This window comes from Bubalus bubalis, chromosome 16, assembly GCF_019923935.1.
Source record: "Bubalus bubalis isolate 160015118507 breed Murrah chromosome 16, NDDB_SH_1, whole genome shotgun sequence".
In the NCBI taxonomy this organism is placed as follows: domain Eukaryota; kingdom Metazoa; phylum Chordata; class Mammalia; order Artiodactyla; family Bovidae; genus Bubalus; species Bubalus bubalis.
In genome coordinates this window covers 25,937,832-25,961,296 of record NC_059172.1, presented here as the reverse complement: position 1 = coordinate 25,961,296, position 23,465 = coordinate 25,937,832, and the positions used below count along the sequence as shown (strand labels likewise).

The following is a 23,465-nucleotide window of genomic DNA, read 5'->3' as shown; positions in this document are numbered from 1 at the left end:
CTTGATTATCCTTAGAAGAGATTAAACAATTTTCTTAGTATTTTCAAAGAACAAATTTTTGATGTTTCTTTAATTCTTTCTATTGTTCTATTTTTATATTTTTTGGCGCTTATATATATAATTTTCTGCCCTTTTTTAGGAGTTTAATTTGCTGTTGTCTTTATTATTATTATTGAAATATAGTTGATTTACAATACTTTGTTAGTTTCAGGTGTAGAGCATAGTGATGTGATTTTTTTTGGTTTTGGTTTTGTTTTTCGCAGATTATATTCCATTAGAGGCTATTACAAGATATTGGGCATACTTTTGCTGTGCTATACAGTAAATCCTTATTGTTTATTTTATGTATAGTAATTTCTGTTAATCCCATACTCCTTATTTGTTGCTTCCCTCCTCCCTCTCCTCTTTGGTAACCACAAGTTTTGTTTTCCATGTCTGTAAATCTGTTTGTTTTGTACATATATTATTTGTATTATTTTCCCACATATAAGTGATATTATAGAGTATTTGTCTTTCTCCATTTGACTTATTTATAATATCCTCTAGGTTCATCCATATTGCTGCAAATAGCAATATTTCATTCTTTTATGGCTAACATTCTATTGGTGCTGCTGCTGCTGCTAAGTCACTTCAGTCATGTCTGACTGTGTGACCCCCTAGACGGCAGCCCGCCAGGCTCTGCCGTCCCTGGGATTCTCCAGCCAAGAACACTGGAGTGGGTTGCCATTTCCTTCTCCAGTGCATGAAAGTGAAAAGTGAAAGTAAAGTCACTCAGTCCTGTCTGACTCTTAGCGACCCCATGGACTGCAGCCTACCAAGCTCCTCCGTCCATGGGATTTTCCAGGCAAGAGTACTGGAGTGGGGTGCCATCGCCTTCTCTGACATTCTATTGCATGTATGTATGTGTGTATATATATATATATATATATATATATATATATATACACACACACACACACACACACACACACACATATATATTTACGGGTAGCTGGAATGGCTACCTACTGCAGCATTCCTGCCTAGCAAATTCATGGACAGAGGAGCCTGGTGGGCTACGTACAGTCTGTGGGGTCACAAGGAGTCAAACACAACTAAGCGACTAACAGTTTCACTTTGTCACACACACACACACACACACATGTATATACCACATCTTCTTAAGTCAGTTGTCTGTTGATGGGTACTTGGATTGCTTCTATGTCTCAGAGTGCATGTATCTCAAATTAGTTTTTGTTTTTTCTGGATATATACCCAAGAATGAAATTGCTGGATCATATGATACTTCTACTTTTTGATTTTTAAAGAAGCTACATGGTGTTTTCCATAGTGGCTGCACTAATTTATATTCCCACCAACAGGGAAGGAGTGTTTCCTTTTCTCCACATCCTCTCCAGCATTTATTATTTGTAGACTTTTTGATAATAGCATCTGACCAGTGTGAGGTGATACCTCCTTACAGTTTTGATTTGCATTTCTCTAATAATTAGTGATATTGAACATCATTAATTTATGTACCTGTGAACTACTACTTTTATGTCTTTGGAGAAATGTCTGTTTAGGTCTTCTGCCTGTTTTTTGTTTGGGTTCTTTGTTTGTCTAATATTGAGTTTTATGAGCTCTTTGTACATTTTGGGTATTAACCTCTTGTCAGTCACTTCATGTGCAAATCAATTTTTATCCCTTCCATAGATTGTTGATGTTGTCTTTAGGTTTCTAAAAAATGAATGCATAGATCATTGATTCTCATTTGATTTTATGTACATTTAATTATGTGAATTTTTCTCAGTATAGGTTTTAGAAGCATTCCACAAGTTTGATTGTTGCATTTTAATTAAGTGCTAAGTTTTTTTGTACTTTATTGGTTAGTTTAAAATATTTATTAATTTCCTTTATTTTCTAGATTATTTAGAAACCTATTACTTAATTTCCAAATATTTGAGGACTTTCTAGTTATTTTTCTGTTACTGATTTCCACTTAAATTTCACTCTACTTAGAAAATACACCCTATATGATATCAGCCCTTGAAATTTGATGAAACTAGTCTAATAGCCCCAGCAGATAGTCTATTTTTTTGCATATTAAATGTCTTTTAAAATATATACATTGTGTGAAGTGTAGAGTTTTTGTGTCAATTACATCAAACTTGATGATTGAATATTTCACATTTTTTATATGTTCTTCTGCTTAGTCAATGTTTACGAAGAGTGATTTTTTAAATCCACTATTATGGTTATATATTTATCCATCTGCTTTTAGTTCTATCAATTTTGCTTTATATTTTAAAATTTATTAGAGATATAAAGATTTGTAATTCACATGCCAGTTGGCAGATTTGACCATTTTATCATGATAAAGTATCTCTTTTTACTTCTAGTAATATTTCTGTGTACTGTATCTGATACTGTATTATCTTTCCTTTGTGTAATGTTTGCACAGCACTTTTTCCATCTTCTAATTTTTGACTTCTCTGTGTCCTAACAGTTGTCTTTTACAAGCAGCCTTATCATTTGATTTTGAAAATCTTTTTATAATCAGAGTATTTAGTCCAAGAATATTTATTATAATTACTGGTGTATTGGGGTTTGGATCTGCTAGCTTTTTAAAGTGTCAACTTGTTCTTTTTTCCTTTTTCTCTTCTTTATTGCCACCATTTTTGTTATTTATTTTGTTATCTTGTTATCTATCTGGTCTCTCTATCTGCTCATTTGTTATACATTATTTTACAATACTTTTTAAGATTACCCTAGAGACCACAACATACATAATTGCTTTGTGAACATCTAATATAAATTAGTACTTTAGCCTCTTTCTGGACATTGGAATTTCAAGAATTTATAATATATAACTACATAGTGTCTTTTGTGCCACTGTTGTATATTTTAACTTTACATAATATATTTTGAGCCTATAGGAAATTATTTTTATAATAAGTAATATATAAGTAATATAATCAGATCAGATCAGATCATAAAATATAATAAAAATATAAGTAATCATTATTCATCTGGATTTACCCATATATTTACACATTTTACTACTCTTTCTTCCATCATGATTTGCCTTCTTTGAGAACATATTCCTCCTACTTGAAGAAAGCCATTTTGTAGTTGTCTTTTTGTATGGGTCTCCTATTGGTGAGGCTTCCCTGGTGACTCAGAGGTTAAAGTGTCTGCCTGCTATGTGGGAGACCTGGGTATGATCCCTGGGTTGGGAATATCCCCTGGAGAAGGAAATGGCAACCCACTCCAGTATTCTTGCCTGAAGAATCCCATGGATGGAGGAGCCTGGTGGGCTATAGTCCATGGGGTCGCAAAGAGTCGGATACGACTGAGCAACTTCACTTCACTTCCTATTGGTGAATATCTCAAAATATCTTTGTATTTTCAGTTTTGCAGGCAATTTGTCAGTTATTTTTGCCTTCTGGGTTTATTTTGGTTCTGACTGTTGCTCCTGTGAATCTAATGTGTTTTTTTTTTCCCCTTCTGGCTGCTCTTAATATTTACTTTCCTTTTGTCTTCACAAATTTTACTGTTACAATCCCAGGATGTTTTATGTTTGTATCCTCCTCGAAGTTTATTGTTATTTTTGAATATATAGTCTTCAAATGTTGAATCATTTTTTAAAGCTCTTGGCTACTATATATTTAAATATTGCTTTTACTTAATTTCTGTTTCTTCCCCTTTGAAATTCCAGTTATACATATGTTAGATCTCCTTACCATGTTACATGTCTCTTATGCTTTGTTCTGTATTTTCAAATTATTTACTGTGCTTGAAGTCTTAATACTTTCTACTAAACTATCCTCCATGTCACTAATCCTTTCTTGAGCTATTTCTAAGCTGCTCTTAAACTTATCTATTGAATTTTTAATTTCAATTATTATATTTTTCTGTTTTCCATTTTGATATAATTTTCATCTTGCTATTTTCTATAGAGTCATTTTCAGGCTGATATTACCTAATTTGTCCTCTGTGTCTCATGAACATGTTAGTCAATATTTTAAAACCCATTCCAGTAATTCTATTCTGTATCCTGTTTATCTGTTTCTGGTATCTATTGCTTAGGGTGGGTTTATCTAGTTATTTTTTATTTGATTCCATATGTTGTTTTTAAGAGGGCTTCCTGGGTGGCACTAGTGGTTAAAAACAAAACAAACAAACAAAAAAAACGCCTGCGAATGCAGGAGATGCAAGAAATGCAGGTTCGATCCCTGGGTCCAGAAGGTCCCCTGGAGGAGGAAATGGCAATGCACTCCAGGTTGCTTTTAAGAAGTCTTGGAGTTATTTTGAAAGCCTGAAAGATAGTTTTCTCCAGATACCTACTATTGCTTCTATCAGGCAGTTCATCTAAGAACATAACACCCTAGTGCAACATGAATTGAACTGATTGGAAACTGGATTTCTGTCTTTGTGTGATATAATTTTGGTCTACTCTTCCACTAGTTTTATAGCCCTTTTGTGTCCCAACTGAAATTCTGGGACTATGATCTGGTCACATCCATTAAATGGGTTCTAAATTCAATCTTTGTCCCTCATCCTATGAGGATGCTCAGAGTTCTCAGTTTCTTAGACTCTCATGTTCCACTTGCAAACAAAGGCTTTGATGGGGAAACCAGTCCAGTGTTGGGTTCACTTGTTTACACTTCCCTTTTCTCTCCTCAGATCTCAGCTATGTTCATAGTTCTCTGATCCCTTCAAACAACTACTTTTAATTAACTTATTCAGCTTTTCTAGGGTTTTTTCATTGGGATGATTGGTCTGATCAAGCTGAACTGCTGTAGACAGAAATATAAGTCATTGAATATATTGATTTTGATTATCCCCTGGAACATATGCTCTGTAGTCATTGGAACATTATATTTTATTTGTATCACAAGTATCTAAATCAGTGCCTGACCTTTATTAGCTTCCCAATAAGTATTCATTTATTATTTGTTCTTGAAGCTGAGTATTGGAAAGTCTAATTTCTTTCCAGTGGTCATGTATGGATGTGAGAGTTGGACTGTGAAGAAAGCTGAGTGCCAAAGAATTGATGCTTTTTGAAATGTGGTGTTGGAGAAGACTCTTGAGAGTCCCTTGGACTGCAAGAAGATCCAACCAGTCCATTCTAAAGAAGATCAGTCCCTGGTGTTCATTGGAAGGACTGATGCTAAAGCTGAAACTCCAATTCTTTGGCCACCTCATGCGGAGACTTGGCTCACTGGAAAAGACTGATGCTGGGAGGGATTGGGGGCAGGAGGAAAAGGGGACGACAGAAGATGAGATGGCTGGATGGCATCACCAACTCGATGGATGTGAGTTTGAGTGAACTCCGGGAGTTGGTGATGGACAGGGAGGCCTGGCGTGCTGCGATTCATGGGGTCGAAAAGAGTCAGACACAACTGAGCGACTGAACTGAACTGAACTGAACTGTGTCTGCAATTCACAGTAGCCTTCCAACTATCTGTTATATGTTAGCAAGCAGAAAAGTAATCCAGCCTCCTATACTGTTATTCCAAAACAGATGAATATTATTTACTGAATACATTTTGAAAGGGTTACATAAAGATAGAAATATAATTGTATTTCATCCCTTCTAAAATGTGCTTTCTTTAAGTCAATATATGAGTTGTGAATGACCAAATCAATTTTTAGCAAGTATTTCCTGAAGGGAAAGACAATAGTCAGTAAAGATAATTCTGTCAAAAATTTTGAGCAGATTACATGAAACAAAAATAATGTCTTTTCATTCCATCTCTACAGTGTATAGAAATATTCTTTGAGCAAGAGTATCTTTTAATAGTACTTAAAAAAATGATTGCAATTAATATCAAAATCAAAATATCTTGGACTCTTATGTGGTATGGCAAGCATTAACATATCAGAAAGTGAATGGTTCTCAAACTATAACAGGAGCATGGTGAAATGGAAGAAGAAATACAGCCCAGTAGCAGCACATAAAAGAGACTGGAGAAGAATTCTTCATAGTCAGTATGGCCCTGGATTTGGTGTGTTTGGAGCAAATCCTTACCATTGCTGCCAGCTTTCAATTGGCAGCCCAGTGACCAAATCATGAAAAGAATCTCTAAGGGAAGAAAAGCAACCTGGAGCAGAAGGAGAGGTAACATTTCTTGAGGGCCGCCCTTTGCATAGGCCCCTTTGTGGGTGTTCTCATATACACTGATTAACATACAATTCACAAAAGCTTTGTGAGTTTGAAATTGCTCTGTTGTCTAAATGGGACAAATGAAGAATCTGAGTTGTATAGCAATAAATGATTAAAAAGTTAATGATCTGATTCAGTCTGACTCCAGAACTTACTGAGATACTTCTACCATACCAGGCTGCTTCAACAGGGAGAACCTTAAAACACCAGGAGACGCATGGAACTAAAACTGAGGGATATTAAATAACTTGTCCAATACCACAGGGTTAATAAGTTTCATAAGCCCATTACACAATAAGTATCAGAACTAAGATTTAAATGTTAAGTTTTATGATGCAGTTTCTCCTCTCTACTCTCTCTCTGTTGTTTTAAGAATAAATAAACCATCTCCACAATGATTTATATACACTTGTATATATGCCTTTCTATATTGTGTGCTCTTGTTCATTTGTATGTTCCTATATCCAGTACCTGGTTCAGTTCAATTTAGTTCACTCAGTCATGTCTGACTCTTTGCGACCCCATGAATTGCAGCACGCCAGGCCTCCCTGTCCATCACCAACTCCCAGAGGTCACTCAAACTCATGTCCATCAAGTCAGTGATGCCATCCAGCCATCTCATCCTCTGTCGTCCCCTTTTCCTCCTGCCCCCGATCCCTCCCAGCATCATAATCCTTATTCAGCAAGTATTTGTTGAGTACTGAATCTGCTGTCCTATAGCTATGAAGAGATGGCAAACATTAAAAATAACTAAAGCATTTTAATAAAAAAAAATAAGACAAACTAGGCAGATTTGTCTAGGGGCCATGTCATGCCATGTCTGGGCCATGACAAGGTTAAATTGGTGAAAAATTTGAGATCTGAAATGGTACTAAATAGAAACTTGAGAGGTTACAGTGTGGGGTGAAGAACATGACTCTTGAGCCAGACTGGACTGTTTACACTCTAATTCCACCATTTACAAGCTGTATGCCTTGGGTCACTGGCTTCATTCTCTGCTCCTGTTTCTTCATCTGTAAAGTGTGTGTTATAATGCGCCTAGCTCATAGGGTTATCACAAGGATGAAATGATTTAATAAGTATAAAGCAGTTAGCCCAGGGTCTAGTACATGGAAAGCATTCCACAAATGTTTGCTTTTACCATTGCCCAACCAGGAACTATACTTTTATCCACTGGTTTAGCTCCCTCCAAATTCCTTCCTCGAGGGTTGCCTAATGAAGTGATTAAAGCAGCCAAGGGCCCTGCTCTTTGCGTACAGACCAATAAAATTTAATGACTGGAAAACAAGTAGCACACTGGGATTTCATGGGTTAATACTGATACTAATGTTAAAAAGGCTTGGATCTACCGTAATCAAACCATCACCACCACCACCACCACCCCCCCCAAAAAAAACGAGTTGTATTTTACTCATCTTATTATGGAAGTTATCACCTGGGTGTGCCCCCCAAATGCACACACAAAATGAATGATTAAAGTATATGATGAAGTGAACCCTGAAATGAACTTTAAGTATATGTGTGCTATTCTTGCCATCTTCTTAAGACATGTTTGTTTTCTTCCCTTCTTTGCATTGTTCTGCTTGTGAGTCTGCTCCATATGAACAGAGTTCTCTGCATATTCCTCTGCTAGCTCACTGTACTCTCAGATTTCACCACAGGGCTTCTGATAATGGACTGATGATGGCCTAAGTATGCAGCATAGGTGACTTAACATTGAGTTGCCTTTGTTGCTGATCCTGACTTGATGCCTCAGTTTTAGTGACTGAGCCAGTTCTAATAAGTTATATTGCTAACTATTCTTTCAAGCCTGAATCTCTTTCCATATCTATGTCTAAGATCTCAGTCCCTTCACTGGTAAATGATTTGTTCTTTTAGGAAAAATCTAGATCCACTTTTATAATGTGTGGGGTAATCTATCCTTGGCTTCCCAGGTAGCTCAGTGGTAAAGAATCTGCCTGACAACAGGAGATGCAAGTTGTCGGGAAGATCCCCTGGAGATGGAAATGACAACCCACTCCATTATTCTTGCCTGGGAAATCCCGTGGACAGAGAAGCCTGGCAGGCTGTATGTGGGGTCACAAAAGAGTTGGGCACAACTTAGCTACTAAGCAACAACACAACAGATCTATCCTTAACTCCTATCATTAGACTATGCAATTAGAAGAATGATGAAGTTCCATGTTCAGTTCTAAATCAAATACAGAATGTGTAGTAGCTACTCTTAAATCACCAGCCTCAGTGTGTACTAGAGTCCTTTATAATCAGACAGACCCAGAGTTGTAATCTAAGTACAGATGACTTGCCAGAGTCAAGATTGCCAATATTTATCATAGTCAAAGCCTCAAAAATGGCTTCCAGCAACCAGGGTATTATTGACACACTATTAGTGCCTTTATTTTCTTGGGGTTGGATTGTAGAATCATTCTCATGTAACATGTGCTTTGAGTTACAAGCAACACTGAATTTACATCCTAGGGATCCTAAGGTAATGACAAATGATGACAATGATTTAAACAAATTCTGTATTTGTAGTTATGGCTGAATATACTGGTTTCGCTCTGCTTTTGTGAAAATTGTGATCCTCTCTGGACAGTTCACATATTTTTGTTACTTGTAATATAACACTTGTAAAACACATATGCAGAAATACTAAAAACCCAAAATTTGAATAGAAGAAGAGGGAGGAAGGGAAGGAAGAGCGAGGACCTGGGCAGGGGCCAGGGGGCGGGGGTGGGAGGCGGTGGAGGGAGAAAGGAAAGAAAAAAGTGAGCATGGAATTGTTTATCCAGGAAAATCAACCTCAGTATTGTTGCATATGTGAAATAATACCCCAGGGTCTGCAGTTAAGATTAAGTTTTCAACAGTTGGTTGGTAAACTTTTCGATGATTTCTTCACTCAGAATAATCCAATTCTAGAAACATAATTGATTGAGCATCAGAAAACTCTGCCTTAAACACATGATTTCCTTTGTGGTGTTGCCTCATGGTACATTATCTCCCCACATGATATTTTTATACTTGTATATGATTATGGTGAGAATTACATTTTTCTTACTTACTCTTTGTCAAGCCTAAAATTATCAGAATGTTAGTGCTAAACACTTATGTTTGAGGGCATCCAAGAATGCAAACATCTCCTATAAGATGTTATTTATATATATATATATATATATATATATATATAAGCTTTAAGTAGGCTAGGGCTGTACTTTAGTCTGCTTTGCCAACAAAGGTCCGTATAGTCAAAGCTATGGTTTTTCCAATAGTCGTGTTTAGATGTGAGAGTTGGACCATAAAGAAGGCTGAGCACTGAAAAATTGATGCTTTTGAACTGTGGTGTTGGAGAAGACTCTTGAGTCCCTTGGACTGCAAGGAGATCAAACCAGTCAATCCTAAAGGAAATCAATCCTGAATATTCATTGGAAGAACTGATCCTGAAGCTGAAGCTCCAATGGTTTGGCCACCTGATGCAAAGAACTGACTCATTTGAAAAGACCCCGATGCTGGGAAAGTTTGAAGGCAGGAGGAAAAGGAGAGGACAGAGGATGAGATGGTTGGATGGCATCACTGACTCAATGGACATGAGTTTGAGCAAGCTCTGGGAGATGGTGAAGGACAGGGAAGCCTGACGTGCTGCAGTCCATGGGGTTGCAGAGTCAGACACGACTGAGCGACCAAACAACAGGGCTCTAATGCCTAAGGAATTAAGACTTGCAGTAGTGATTTATTTGAGGCTTTTGCTGCAGTATAAAGAAGATGCCTGTAGTTCAGGATAATAACTTGATCCTAAAGGTTGTAGAAAATATGTAGGTTAGAAATTGTACTAGATCTACAATAATTAACAAAACAAAACCACACAGTACAATATGGAGGAAACGGACTTAGTAGTCACGTACAACAGTTTTAGATAGTATAAGTCAACAGTGTGAAACAAATTCTAAAATCATTTTGATTTTGAGCTGTGTTAGTATCATAACTAGAACAAAAGAGGCAAGAATTTATTTCATGCTGATCATTATGGAGTTCAGATTGAGGCACATGGTCAACTGGGACACATTTAGAAAAGAGTAGCTATATGGTAAAAGACTTTTTGTATGGAAAATAGCAGAAGACACGAGGTGTATGATGTGGAGAAATGAACACCTGAGGAGCGTGATAGCTATGATGGTTATGATGTTTTCCATTGCAAGTAAAAGAAAAATCAAACTGGTTTTAAATAACAAAAGTAATTTATGGGCTAACTTGAAAGTTCAGAGACAAGTTGGATTTTAGGTGAGGTCAGTCTAATGGCCTATTTAATCTTTTCTCTCTGCTTTGTAGAGTTTTGGCCAAATTGGCTTCCACCCTTGCTATATCTTGAGTCAAGATATCTGCTGTCAGTGATCAGGGCTATGTGCTTTTTCATATCAAGTGAGAGTCTGAAAAAAAACATTTTTCTTCCCATACCTCATTGGAGGAAAAGAATTTTCTTCCCTCAAATCCCTGGGAAATATCTCTTGTACCTTACTGGCCAGAGCTGTGACACATGCCAATCTTAGAACAAATTATAGGGGCCATACGGTCATGTGTGCCAATTAGCTTATCAGGAGAAAGAAACCAGTTGGAGATACACACACACACACACACACACACACACACACATGTCTCAAGGAATTGACTGGCATTATGGGGAAATGGTAGGGTAGGCCAACAGACTAGAAACTCTGATGGGAGATAATACTATAGTCTTGCGACTAAATTTCTTTTTCCTCTGGAAACCTCATTTTTTGCTCTCAAGGATTTTCATCTGATTGGATAATGCGTACCTACATTACAAAAAGTAATATCCTTTAATCTGTCCATGGGATTTCCCAGGTAAGAATATTGGAGTGGGTTGCCATACCCTCCTCCAGGGGATCTTTCAGACCCAGGGATTGAACCCACATCTGCTTCTCCTGCACTGCAGGCAGATTCTTTACCACTGAGCCACCAAGGAAGCCCATTCTTTACTTAGATGGAACTGATTTTAATGGTAGCCACATCTAAAGAAACCTTCACAGCGATAATCAATCAGTATTTTATTAAATAATGAGGTACTTTTGCCAAGATAAGTTGACATGTAAACCAGCATCAATATGATCAGTCTCTCCCAAAATACACGGGACCTCAAAAAAATTTTTGAGTTCCTGTTGGAACAGAGAGTCTTCCCTAGTGGCTCAGATGGTAAGCATCTATCTGCCTGCAGTGCAGGAGACCCAGGTTTGATCCCTGGATTGGGAAGATTCCTTAAAGAGAATGGCAAACCACTTCAGGATTCTTGTCTGGAGAATTCCATGGACAGGGATCTGGAGGGCTACAGTCCATGGGGTTGCAAAGAGTTGAACATGACTGAGAGACTCACACTTTCATTTTCTGTAACAGAGAGACTGGCAACTAAGAAGTAGCCAACAAATATCACTACAATAGCTAACAATAGATGTGTAAGAGGCTGCCATGGTTTTTAATTGTTTTCCATGGGATGATACCTGGGACAAAAGTTATAGTGAGGCAGGAGCCATCAACTTAACTAAAAAACAACTGACCAAAACAAAACAAAAAACAGTAGTGACTTTTTATTACTGGGAATGTTCCAACACAGGCTAAGTGACCGTGATGTAAGCCATAAAGTTTAAGCCAAGAATACACCCAGATGTATGTATTCTTGACATCTGGGGCAAACTGGAAGAACTCTGAATAGCCTAACCGCAAGTTCTCTACCCCACTGTGCTTCCACTGAGAAGGCTCCTAACCAAACAACACTCCTTATCAAAGGGATCAGGCATAATACCTGCTTATCCCTGATTAGCAGGTTTCAGTTCCCTTCCAGCCCATGGGATTATTCACACAAGCCAACACATTCATTTGTGGGCATGTGCCACCCCACTCCCTTGATACGATAAAATCTGCTTCCCAAAGCCTCTGTCAGTTCACTCTGTTCCAGAATGCAGCACCTGTGTAGCCTTGCATGGCATTTGGTGTCCTCCTCCCCTGAGCTGTGAATGGATGTGATTAATAAGCTGTCAATCTCATCTGTCCACTGTTGAGTGCCGAGCGTTCGCTTGACCATTTTCATAATCTTAGAATGGAAATCCCTTCCTCACCAATGGGATGAATGAAAAATGATTAAAAGAGTCTCCTTCCTACTCTGCCCCCCAGCAGTGATGGTGGAAAGGGAAAAGATTGAAACATCAGTTACATAATTGGAATAAGTGATTTGTGAGTTGCCATCCAATCCCAAGATTCTACTAGTTCTGTTTTCGATGCTAGCATTAGCATTGCTTTTATATTTTCCAAATCCAGACCTAGCAGTTTGTTTGTCTCCCTTCTCTAGTACCCATTGGGTTGTTTTGCAAATTATTTATACATCTCTTCCTGTCAACTCAAAGCTCAGAAAGCCATGCTTTATTAATCTTTGTTTACCTCAGAATAGCATAATGCCTGACACATAGCAGATATTCAATGAATATTTGGTGAGTGAATCTGAAAATCATTTTCTCCATTGAAATTTGAAAAAAAATTGCCAATGAGCTGTGAAATTCTCCTTAAACAACATCACATATAAGTAAATCTAATAAATAGGAATTCCCAACACTGTTGAATTCCACACTTACTCCACACACCTGTAGATGGAAGAATGAGGTCTTGGGAGTGTTGACCGTTTTTTTTCCCTTCTCTTTCCCCTTCCAAAATGTGTGCCAGTTGCCCTTGGGCTTCTAAAGAACCCTGAAGGCAGCATCTCACTTTGTGTAGGAAGGAGAATTAACATAGTAAGGTGATCCCAGCTCCTTGCCTGTCTGTTGATTCTGAATGTTCCATTCACTTCAGAATCCCTGCTGAGAGCTAAAACATTATTTCTGCAAGAAGGCATTTTATTTTAGCCATAGTTTCATTCAAGTATGCAGCTGCATAGCTCCTCTATCCTGAATTATGTGAAGAATATGGAGAAAGTTAAAATGGTTGTCTTGAAGATGTTTGACCTGTCTTTTTTCTGTTTTATTACATACTATATTTAAATTTATTTACTAGGATAAATTTATTTTTTCCAGCTTTACTGAGATAGTAATTATACAGTGATACATAACACAGTATATAGTGACATTTAACGCTTTACAAGTTTAGAGTGTCCAGCACAATGATTTGATTTACATATATTATGAAATGCTTTCCACATTGCTAACACCCATCATCTCATATAAATACAAGAGAAATACACATAAATACAACTTTCATAAATACTACACATAAATAGTATTTCATAAGTACTACACATAAATAAGTATTAACCATCATCATCATGTTGTCCATTACATCCCTAGTACTGATTTATCCATAAGTTTGTACCTTTTGACCACCTTCATTCAGTTCCCATTTCCTCACCCACCACCTCTGGAAACCACAAGTCTGCTCTCTTTGTTTTTTACAAGCATAGTTCCCCTTCACCCTCCCTCCCTCCCTCTCTCTCAAGATTTCACATATAAATGAGATCATAGAGTGTTTGTCTTTCTCTGACTTTGCATAATGCTGCAATCCATCATGTCACAAATGGCAAGATTTTCTTTTTTATGACTGAATAATATATGTATACATATATATATGTAGATATATAAATACATACATATGCATCTCAAGTTTTCTATCCATTCTCCCTTTGATGGACACTTAGGTTGTTTTAATGTCTTGACTATTGTAAATAATACTGTGATGAATATGAGGGTGTGCTGATATCAGTCCAACATAGTGTTTTTATTTCTTTTGGATATATTCCCAGAAATGGAATTGCTAGATAATATGGTAGTTCTATTTTTAATCTTTTGAGGAACTTCCATACTGTTTTCCATAGTCCCTGTACCAGTTTCCACTCCCACAAACACTGCACAAGGGTTTGTTCCTTTGATGGAATGGCATATGTTTCCCAGCCCATAGATTTAAGAGCCTTTTTTTTTTTTTTTTTAAGAAAAAAATAAAAGGACTGGTCTGACAAGGGAATTTTTCTAATTCATGAACTTATAAACCTTCACACAGGTGTAAATAAATTGTGTTCATTAGCAGGAATAAAACTATGTTAACCCACCTCTGATGTTGAAACCAAAGATACAGTTTCCTTATCCAAATGTCTTTATATAGTGCAAAGCATATGACTGGCAGTTAGTAAATATATATTGGTTTAATAAGCTAATAATAGAGTGTGCACCCTTTCATTGATCCTGGGCCTTAAGAAAGACTTTAATATAACAGAAGTGTTCTTTCCATCTCCTGGTCTTATTCCCAGTAAACAGATCCGAGCCATCCTAGGCCAGTTCAGCCAGGCAGAAGCCTTACTAATGAAAGCTGGAGTACAGCCAGGGACTTTGGATGGAGTTCTTTTGGATCTTGGGTGTTCCTCCATGCAACTTGATACCCCTGAAAGAGGTTTTTCCCTTCGGAAGGACGGCCCCTTGGACATGAGAATGGATGGTGACAGGTGAGTATTGATAAAGCATTCTTCTCCTCACAGCAAAAAATCAATTTCTCAAAAAACATTCTGAATTTAATTTCCTTTTAAGACTGTAGAATTCCCATTACACGCCCACACCTAACACCATCCATACATAATAAATCAGTTTTGTTTGCTACTCATTATAGACTTTAGTCTTTCACTAGATTTGGGATTATAAAAGAAAAATCATTGCTGTCTTTACACAAAATAGTGAAGAGGATAACTTTTGTATTGATTTTCTTTTTTACAGATACAATATGATCTTTTAGGCTTCTAATATTGATAAATCTGGTATAGAAACAATGGTTGTATTTTGGTGCAGACCCAACTATGCCTTTTGTGAAAAGTAAAAGGGACTATACTTCATCCATTTTCTTTTGAATACTGCATAAAAGGCAAGATTCCAGAGGTCAGCGATTGTGTGTTTTGTCCTGTTTCTTATATAGTCACAAAGATTCAACCTTCTCCATAGAATCTAAAATTTATGGTACTAAATCAGACATAGTGCTGTGTGTAAGACAGCTTTCGATTTCTTCTTCATTCCTCACCACCTTGGAATTACATTTGTTTTCCGTCATTTAAATAGGTAATATATACTAAAATAACCACAAAGAGGGTCACATTCTAGGAAAGTATAGGATAACTTCTTTTAAATCTAAATAATTATAAAAGCTTAGATTAGCACTTGTCTCTCTACCCAACTCTGGCCCAGGAACTGAATAGCCTGCAACTACAAAACAAGGCTTAAACATTTTTTTTTTTCTCATTTTATGCAAACCCACCACCAAATTATGTGTCATGGTCCATATATTTGGGAAGCTTACTTTCTAAAAAGAACATTAGACTTTCTCATATCTAAATTTGTAAACTATTGAGTTACTAATCTGCAGTCCTAGACCTGCACAAACATTTGTACTGAAACATAGATTTTTCAACATTTCTTCCAGTCTGTCAGAAGGACCTATATATGAGAAGTTTAATGTCCAATTTAAGTCAACAATGTAATATTGAGTTGACCTTGACTTTTCCCCCCACAGACTTCTTCATCTCCTGGAAATTATTCACACATAGAGTACATAGACTGTTGCCCATGTTTTGCTATGACCTGCTAACCTAGAGTGTGACCCATACTTGTTGGAACCTTTTTGTTCTGCACCTTATACCTTCTTTTGCACAAATTGGCGTTCATGGAATGAAGAATGTGATCATAAAAGAAAATAATAAAAATCCTTTAAAGACCGGTGACTAATAGTAAAGGTCAAATATCTTCTCATGTTTGGAGATTGAGGTTGTTGGGCAGAGGTAATAAAATGTCAAGCAAATTTCTGCTGTTCCTGTGTCTTGCTAAGAATGCCTTGTAAAATACAATAAACAATGCTTTGAGTTAGTAGTAGTAAATCTCCATATTGTTAATGTAAAATCATCATCCAACTGTAGTCTGTGATTTGAGAGTTTCTGAGGTTCTCCCCTAAGAACATGAAAATAAGCCCTTGAGAATTAAACTCTAAGTCAATATGTAATAGATAAGAATAGTATTGAGCAAATACATATTGAAAAGCAGGATGGCTTCCAGGTAGATAGCATAGACTAATAAGATATGTTAACAGATCTGAAGGAATTACATAGCATTCAGAAAGGAGAAATTGGTTCACATGACTTCACTGAAAAAGGAAAGTTAGAGATGAAAATATGTTTAATGCTAATCTAAGTGGTATTATGGGAAGAGGGAGTCCAAGCCAATAAATCTGGCCAGTCAACTCCTGAAAGCAAAGCTGATATTTCCCTGTGCTGAAGATGGATACAAGAGGCTTTCCTAACCTGTTGCTATTTAACACTGGAATGTTATAGCATAGTTTATTCTGTACTATCCCAAATTCAGCAATAGCTTTCAGATTATAATAAGTTCTTATGTAGAAGAAAGAAGTTCCGAGCTACAAGGACTTGTGGGTCTAGCTCTGCTGTCAGTTGCATTCTTCACTAGAAGGTAATGAATAGATTGCTACTTACATTAATATTTTCTTTCTCTCCTAAGTGTAGTAATTTGTAAGCGGGTGATCTCTGGAGGAATGACAAGATCTCATAACCTTCAATTTGGAGGGAAAGATTTTGTATCTTAGCTTCTCTACTATTTGAATGCCTATTCTCAACAGTAAAGGATCCACCTGCAATGCAGAATACGCAGGTTTTGAGAGGCTTAAAGGAAGGATGGCTAGGGGTCCTCAAGTGGAGGAAATAGACTGCAAGTGTCATAGACTGCACGTTTTCTCTCTCTCTCTTAAGCAGCAGGAGGAAACAAACTACAAGTGTCAGACATTTTTTCCCCCTTCTCTATACAAAATTAAAAGGTTTCTTTTAAACTTCTGTGTTGCCATTTACCTGGTTCCACCTGAACTTAACTTTTCTCAAACCTATGCATTTTTCTTATGGAAATATTTTTCTTAAGCTATGTAATGAACTATGTATTTGCTTGGAAGTCTGCCTTTTTTCAAGATTCATGTCAATTGTTTTATGGCCCAGGATGACTCACCTTGTGCCAGTGCTGTCTCAAAATGCACGTGGTGGGTGAGGGGCCTGGTGCCACTCTCAGTTTTGAGGCATTTCCTTTCTCTAGTTAGCAGCTTGCTGATATCTGTGGTGTTGGAGAAGACTCTTGAGAGTCCCTTGGACTGCAGGGAGATCCAACCAGTCCATCCTAAAGGAGATCAATCCTGGGTGTTCATTGGAAGGACTGATGCTGAAGTTCAACTCCAATACTTGGGCCACCTCATGCGAAGAGTTGACTCATTGGAAAAGACCCTGATGCTGGGAGGGATTGGAGGCAGGAGGAGAAGGGGACAACAGAGGATGCGATGGCTGGTTGGCATCACCGACTCGATGGACGTGAGTTTGAGTGAACTCCGGGAGTTGGTGATGGACAGGGAGGCCTGGCGTGCTGTGATTCATGGGCGTCGGACACGACTGAGCGACTGAACTGAACTGAATAGGTGTATCACTTCTTGCTATAAACTGTGAAGGGGGCACTGTTTCTGCCCCCTTCTGATGTGTATGTCAGAAGCTTTCTCTGTGTCTTTTATACTTTAATAAAATTTTATTACACAAAAGCTCTGAACGATCAAGCCTCTTCACTGGCCCCTGATCGAATTCCTCTCTTCTAGAGGCCAAGAATCCCAGCATCACTCACAGCTCATAGCAACAGTCTTTCACTTTGATCCTTGGGTTGGCAAGATCCTCTGGGGGAAATGGCAACCCACTCCACTATTCTTGCTGGGAAATTCCATGGACAGAGGAGCCTGGCGGGCTACAGTCCACGGGGTTTCAAAAGAGTTGGACAGAGTGACTACACAACACAACAGCAACATCTGAAACCTCCTAGCAGCCTGTCAGTTTTCCAGAATATTGTCCCTTTTGCCCCATTTGCCCTCTGGAAACTTCTACATCGCTATTCAGTGTTATCATGACAGTAAAATAAAATCACTGAACTATATTTGAGCAAAATGCTCTTTTAATTTTCTTATTCAAAAATAGAAGGTTAAAGAAGAAAAAAAAAAAAAACTGCTAGGTACATCCATACTAATCGTAAGATTCTCCTGGTAGAACTGGACATATATTCTATGGTAGAAATTGATATACCCTGTGAGTCTAAATTTATCATCGCTAAGAAGATTCATTCTGATGCTTGGTGGTTTGGGCTGTTGAATTAACAGCTAGGTAAAAATCTAACAGGAATTTTTTGGTTGGGCCAATAATGACATTTGGAAAATCTAGGAATAGAAAATCTCTAAAAGACAGTGCTGCACGCAATATGCCAGCAAATTTGGAAAAGTCAGCAGTGGCCACAGGACTGGAAAAGGTCAGTTTTCATTCCAATCCCAAAGAAAGGCAATGCCAAAGAATGCTCAAACTACCGCACAATTGCACTCATCTCACACACTAGTAAAGTAATGCTCAGAATTCTCCAAGCCAGGCTTCAGCAGTATGTGAACCGTGAACTTCCAGATGTTCAAGCTGGTTTTAGAAAAGGTAGAAGAACCAGAGATCAAATTGCCAATATCCGCTGGATCATGGAAAAAGCAAGAGAGTTCCAGAAAAACATCTATTTCTGCTTTATTGACTATGCCAAAGCCTTTGACTGTGTGGATCACAATAAACTGTGGAAAATTCTGAAAGAGATGGGAATACCAGACCACCTGACCTGCCTCTTGAAAAACCTATATGCAGGTCAGGAAACAACGTTAGAACTGGACATGGAACAACAGACTGGTTCCAAATAGGAAAAGGAGTATGTCACGGCTGTATATTGTCACCCTGCTTATTTAACTTATATGCAGAGTACATCACGAGAAACGCTGGGCTGGAAGAAGCACAAGCTGGAATCAAGATTGCCGGGAGAAATATCAATAACCTCAGATATGCAGATGACACCACCCTTATGGCAGAAAGTGAAGAGGAACTAAAAAGCCTCTTGAAAGTGAAAGAGGAGAGTGAAAAAGTTGGCTTAAAGCTCAACATTCAGAAAACGAAGATCATGGCATCTGGTCCCATCACTTCATGGGAAATAGATGGGGAAACAGTGGAAACAGTGTCAGACTTTATTTTGGGGGGATCCAAAATCACTGCAGATGGTGACTGCAGCCATGAAATTAAAAGACACTTACTCCTTGGAAGGAAAGTTATGACCAACCAACATATTAAAAAGCAGAGACATTACTTGGCCAATAAAGGTCTGTCTAGTCAAGGCTATGGTTTTTTCAGTGGTCATGTATGGATGTGAGAGTTGGACTGTGAAGAAGTCTGAGCGATGAAGAATTGATGGTTTTGAACTGTGGTGTTGGAGAAGACTCTTGAGAGTCCCTTGGACTGCAAGGAGATCCAACCAGTCCATCCTAAAGGAGATCAGTCCTGGGTGTTCTTTGGAAAGACTGATGCTAAAGCTGAAACTCCAGTACTTTGGCCACCTCATGTGAAGAGTTGACTCATTGGAAAAGACTCTGATGCTGGGAGGGATTGAGGGCAGGAAGAGAAGGGGACGACAGGATGAGATGGCTGGATGACATCACCGACTCGTTGGACATGAGTTTGAGTAATCTCCGGGAGTTGGTGATGGACAGGGAGGCCTGGCGTGCTGCGATTCATGGGGTCGCAAAGAGTCGGACACGACTGAGTGACTGAACTGAACTGAAAGGACAGTGACATTTATTGAGTTTCTCTGTGCCAGGCACTATGCTGTCTATTTTATAAGTGCATGAACCCTTAGTTCTCTGAACAATTCTGTGGGATAAGCATTGTTACTTTCATTTTACAGGTTTGAATTGAGGCTCCAATAGGTACAAATACATAATATGAGTAGCACAGTTGTGATTCTAATCAAGGTTGAACTGACTCTACAGACTAAATCTGTATCCTTAAAGCCATTATTGAAGGAGCAACGCATGTTGGATGGAAATAGGCCATCTTATAGGATGTTCATTGATCTGGGGGTACCATGGCAGCCATAAAAAATGAATAATAGGATCTGGAAGATAAGGTTACACACATGCAGGCACAGAGAAGGAAAGAGATGGCGGTCATGGCGATATAGGGGACAAGCCAAGGACAACAATAAAATTTTTTTCCTGGAGGCACTAGACGTGTTAGCAAGGCTCAGTGTTGTTTTGGTGTTTTTGTTTGTTTGTTGAAGTGTTATATTTACGGATTCAGGTGTTTGTTGACCACCCCATTCTGATTGACAGGTCTTAAAGCTACCATATCTTCATTACTTAAAGTCATTACAGTATGGTACCAACAATCAATCTAACACAATAACTACAGGAGCAAGAACTGTACTATTAGCTGCCTAATAGGACAGTTCTTTCTAATAATTAGAAAGCTATCTTTCTAATAATTAAGATCTCAGCTCACACTTATCATTCCTTGACCCATTTCCCTAAAGTAAAGTATATTGGAATGACCTGACAAAGTGAATATTATTTCTTGTGACTATAATTTATTCTGTTTGACCAGAGGTCAAATTGCTTCATCTCCTCCACCTGAAATTACCATATAGGCCTGTTTAGTGTTGTTTAACTATCAGGTTTTACCCCATGGTGACTTTTGTCATGAATGTGTACGCCACTATTGTTAACATTTTGAAGTAATACATGGTATTACTGTTAAGGTCATTCTAGTTTTTGTGAGGGAAACTGACCAGCAGCATCTTCTTATTTAGACTTTCTGAATTTAATTTGTACCCTCTTATAAGTAATAGGTTACTTTACATCCTTACATTTAGTTAAGTTCCTGAGATATAGACTCATTTAATATCAGTAAGCCTTTTAGCTTCTGTACTGAAATAAAAAATTCAAGCAGTAATTTAAATTTGAACAAACTAAATCTAAAATATTTTCCATTATTTTAGTTTAAGAGAAATCTCCATAAGAAATAATAACTTCTTTCTGAACCAAAGGCTAATAAAGTATTTTAACTTTCTGCTGCCCTGGACCTTATTGAATGTCCCACACAGTCCCACTTCCATCATTATGGGTATTTTAAATGAAAAATCTGTTTTATTTGTGTAAGATTTCAGTCTGTGACTTTAAACACTTCAGAAGCCCTCTTAGACTATGTGTGTATGCCTGACTTGATCTCAGTTCTGTGAAGTTTTACCTCTTATCAATGACAACTGACATCAGTGTACTAACTGACCCTTCTTGTGCGTAGGTACCCTGATATGCCCACTGCAGCGGATGTTGTGAACGCGTTAGATCAACAGGCACTTGCGTCCATCCTGAGAGCATACGGAGAGGAGAAGCACGCCAAGAAAATCGCTTCAGCGATCGTTCAGGCACGCGGCCTCTACCCCATCACCAGAACCCAGCAGCTTGCCAGCATTGTTGCAGGTACCCTCATTAATTCTAAACAGTGTCTGAGAGAAGAAAAAATATATATACATATATGCGTGTATGTGTGTGTATGTATAAATCCCCTGACGTCCCAGAGGAATTTATCTGTACTTGAAATCATGCAGGGTAGAATCTTGCCTATCCTTCTCTTATGCCAGCTTTTTTTGGTTTTGCAAGCCTCTCCCCTCCAACACCTCTCTCCTACAAACAGTTTTTTAAAATATACTGTAGTTTGCTGATTAGTTTAATAATAGAATTTTTTGTTTTTTGCATGAGGTGATTTATCATTTGTGCCTACCAAGGTGAAATGTGGAATGACAGGAGCGGAAGAATTTCTCGATCCATCACAGTAGTTGATAAGCATCCTGTATAAGATCTGACATTACCTCTCTTAGTTTCACATTTCTGCATTTTAATATTTTGGGCAAAAGGAGAATTGCATTGCCCAACTGCTAAAATAAAATCCAGTGACTCATACATCTATTCTAAACAACCAGCTAACAAAGAGTATGTGATGTATAGGTTATTTCACTTTGTGAATGCTAACTAAATCAGCCTGAGGGGCTTATTGAAACATTTCATCTTTTCTGCTCTTCGCCACTATAAACCTCTTGAACTTAAGTCTGGCTAGGAGGTGCTTTATTATAGCCTTTCTGTTTGAAGCCAAAGTTGTTTCACAGCTGTGTTCCATGATGAAAGTTTTCTAAGGCAAAAATACAACTCCTGCAGTTATTTAACAGAATTCCAGTGGTAAATTCTTCATCTTGTTAGACCATCTGAAATCCTACATCATTTTCATTTACCAAAGGTAATAAGATTTTTTTCAAAAGTTCTTAGTAAGTTACTTTAAGTAGCCAAAGAAGGAAAAAAGGGAATACTTATGTAGCTTGTAAAAAGAACCTAGTTTTAGTTGCCTCTATCTTAATATTATCCATAGTTTAAGGAATAAAACAATATCAATTCACTAAGATCAAGATTTAGAGATCCTGTAGCCATTGCTCTATAACATAAGTTAATAAGACTATGTTCTACTTAGCTACTAATCATAAAATATGAAGAGTGGACCAAGTCTTTAATTTTTTACTATATACCTCAAGGCCCTTCCCTCTTACTATTGAAATTCCTGTAACAAGTAAGAGTAAAATCTTGCAGTTATGTGGGCATAAAATATTCCATGATTTTCTCCCCCAAAGCATTTATACCAGCAGATTGACATCAATTCACCCTGTCTTCTGTCCCTTCCCTTCTTCCTACTCTATACGCACTTACACATCTATCTCCACCTTATCCTTTCTGTCATTGACTAGCTGTGTTCTCTGTCTTCCATTTTGGAAAGAAGAGCAGTGAGAAGTCACATTATTTTTTATTAATAAGAAAATCCAAAACTTTTGGTGCTGAAAAACAAGGACTCAGGGTTAGAGGGCATCCTAGAGATCATCAAGTCAAAGAACCTTATCTGGTAATTGAAGAAACCAAGTCAAGGGATGGTGAGCAGTATCCTCAGTGGTACAACTTAATCAGTGACAACATCAGATCTAGAATTTGAAAGGTCATGTATTTGAGGCATCATTGAGAATCTGCCTTTAAGAAATTAAGCTAGCTTTTCTGTCTCAGAACTCTAATCTATGAATTTGGGAAAATAACAGTATGGTATTCAATAGAAATTATATGAAGTTGTAGAATAGGAACAATTTAAGTGTTTTCAGAAAAATCATGTTGTGAAAAGCGTATTTTGGCCAAGACAAATGATATAAACATGAGAATTTTCATGTATGTGTAGGTAAATCCCCATTTTAGTAAATGCCATTGAAAACTTGAGTTCTTTATAATCCATTTTTATGGCTCAAATCAGCCCATATAATACAACTTTATTGATGATGATATAATTCTTTGGAGAAGGGAAAAACAGAAAAAATTGTTTTCCATTTTGTGCTTATTTATT

At 37.6% G+C, this 23,465-nt stretch overlaps 1 protein-coding gene across 12 annotated transcripts in view; it reads left to right on the top strand.

The window, feature by feature from the left end:
* Positions 1-23,465, top strand: part of METTL15 (methyltransferase like 15) — a 231,832-nt gene that overhangs the window by 157,802 nt on the left and 50,565 nt on the right. For all 12 annotated transcript variants that reach the window (XM_025266318.3, XM_025266319.3, XM_006068011.4 and 9 more), the window contains 2 exons: positions 14,439-14,630; positions 21,342-21,520. In XM_025266318.3, coding sequence (XP_025122103.3) covers positions 14,439-14,630; positions 21,342-21,520 — 371 coding nt within the window. The remainder of the gene's footprint in view (positions 1-14,438; positions 14,631-21,341; positions 21,521-23,465) is intronic.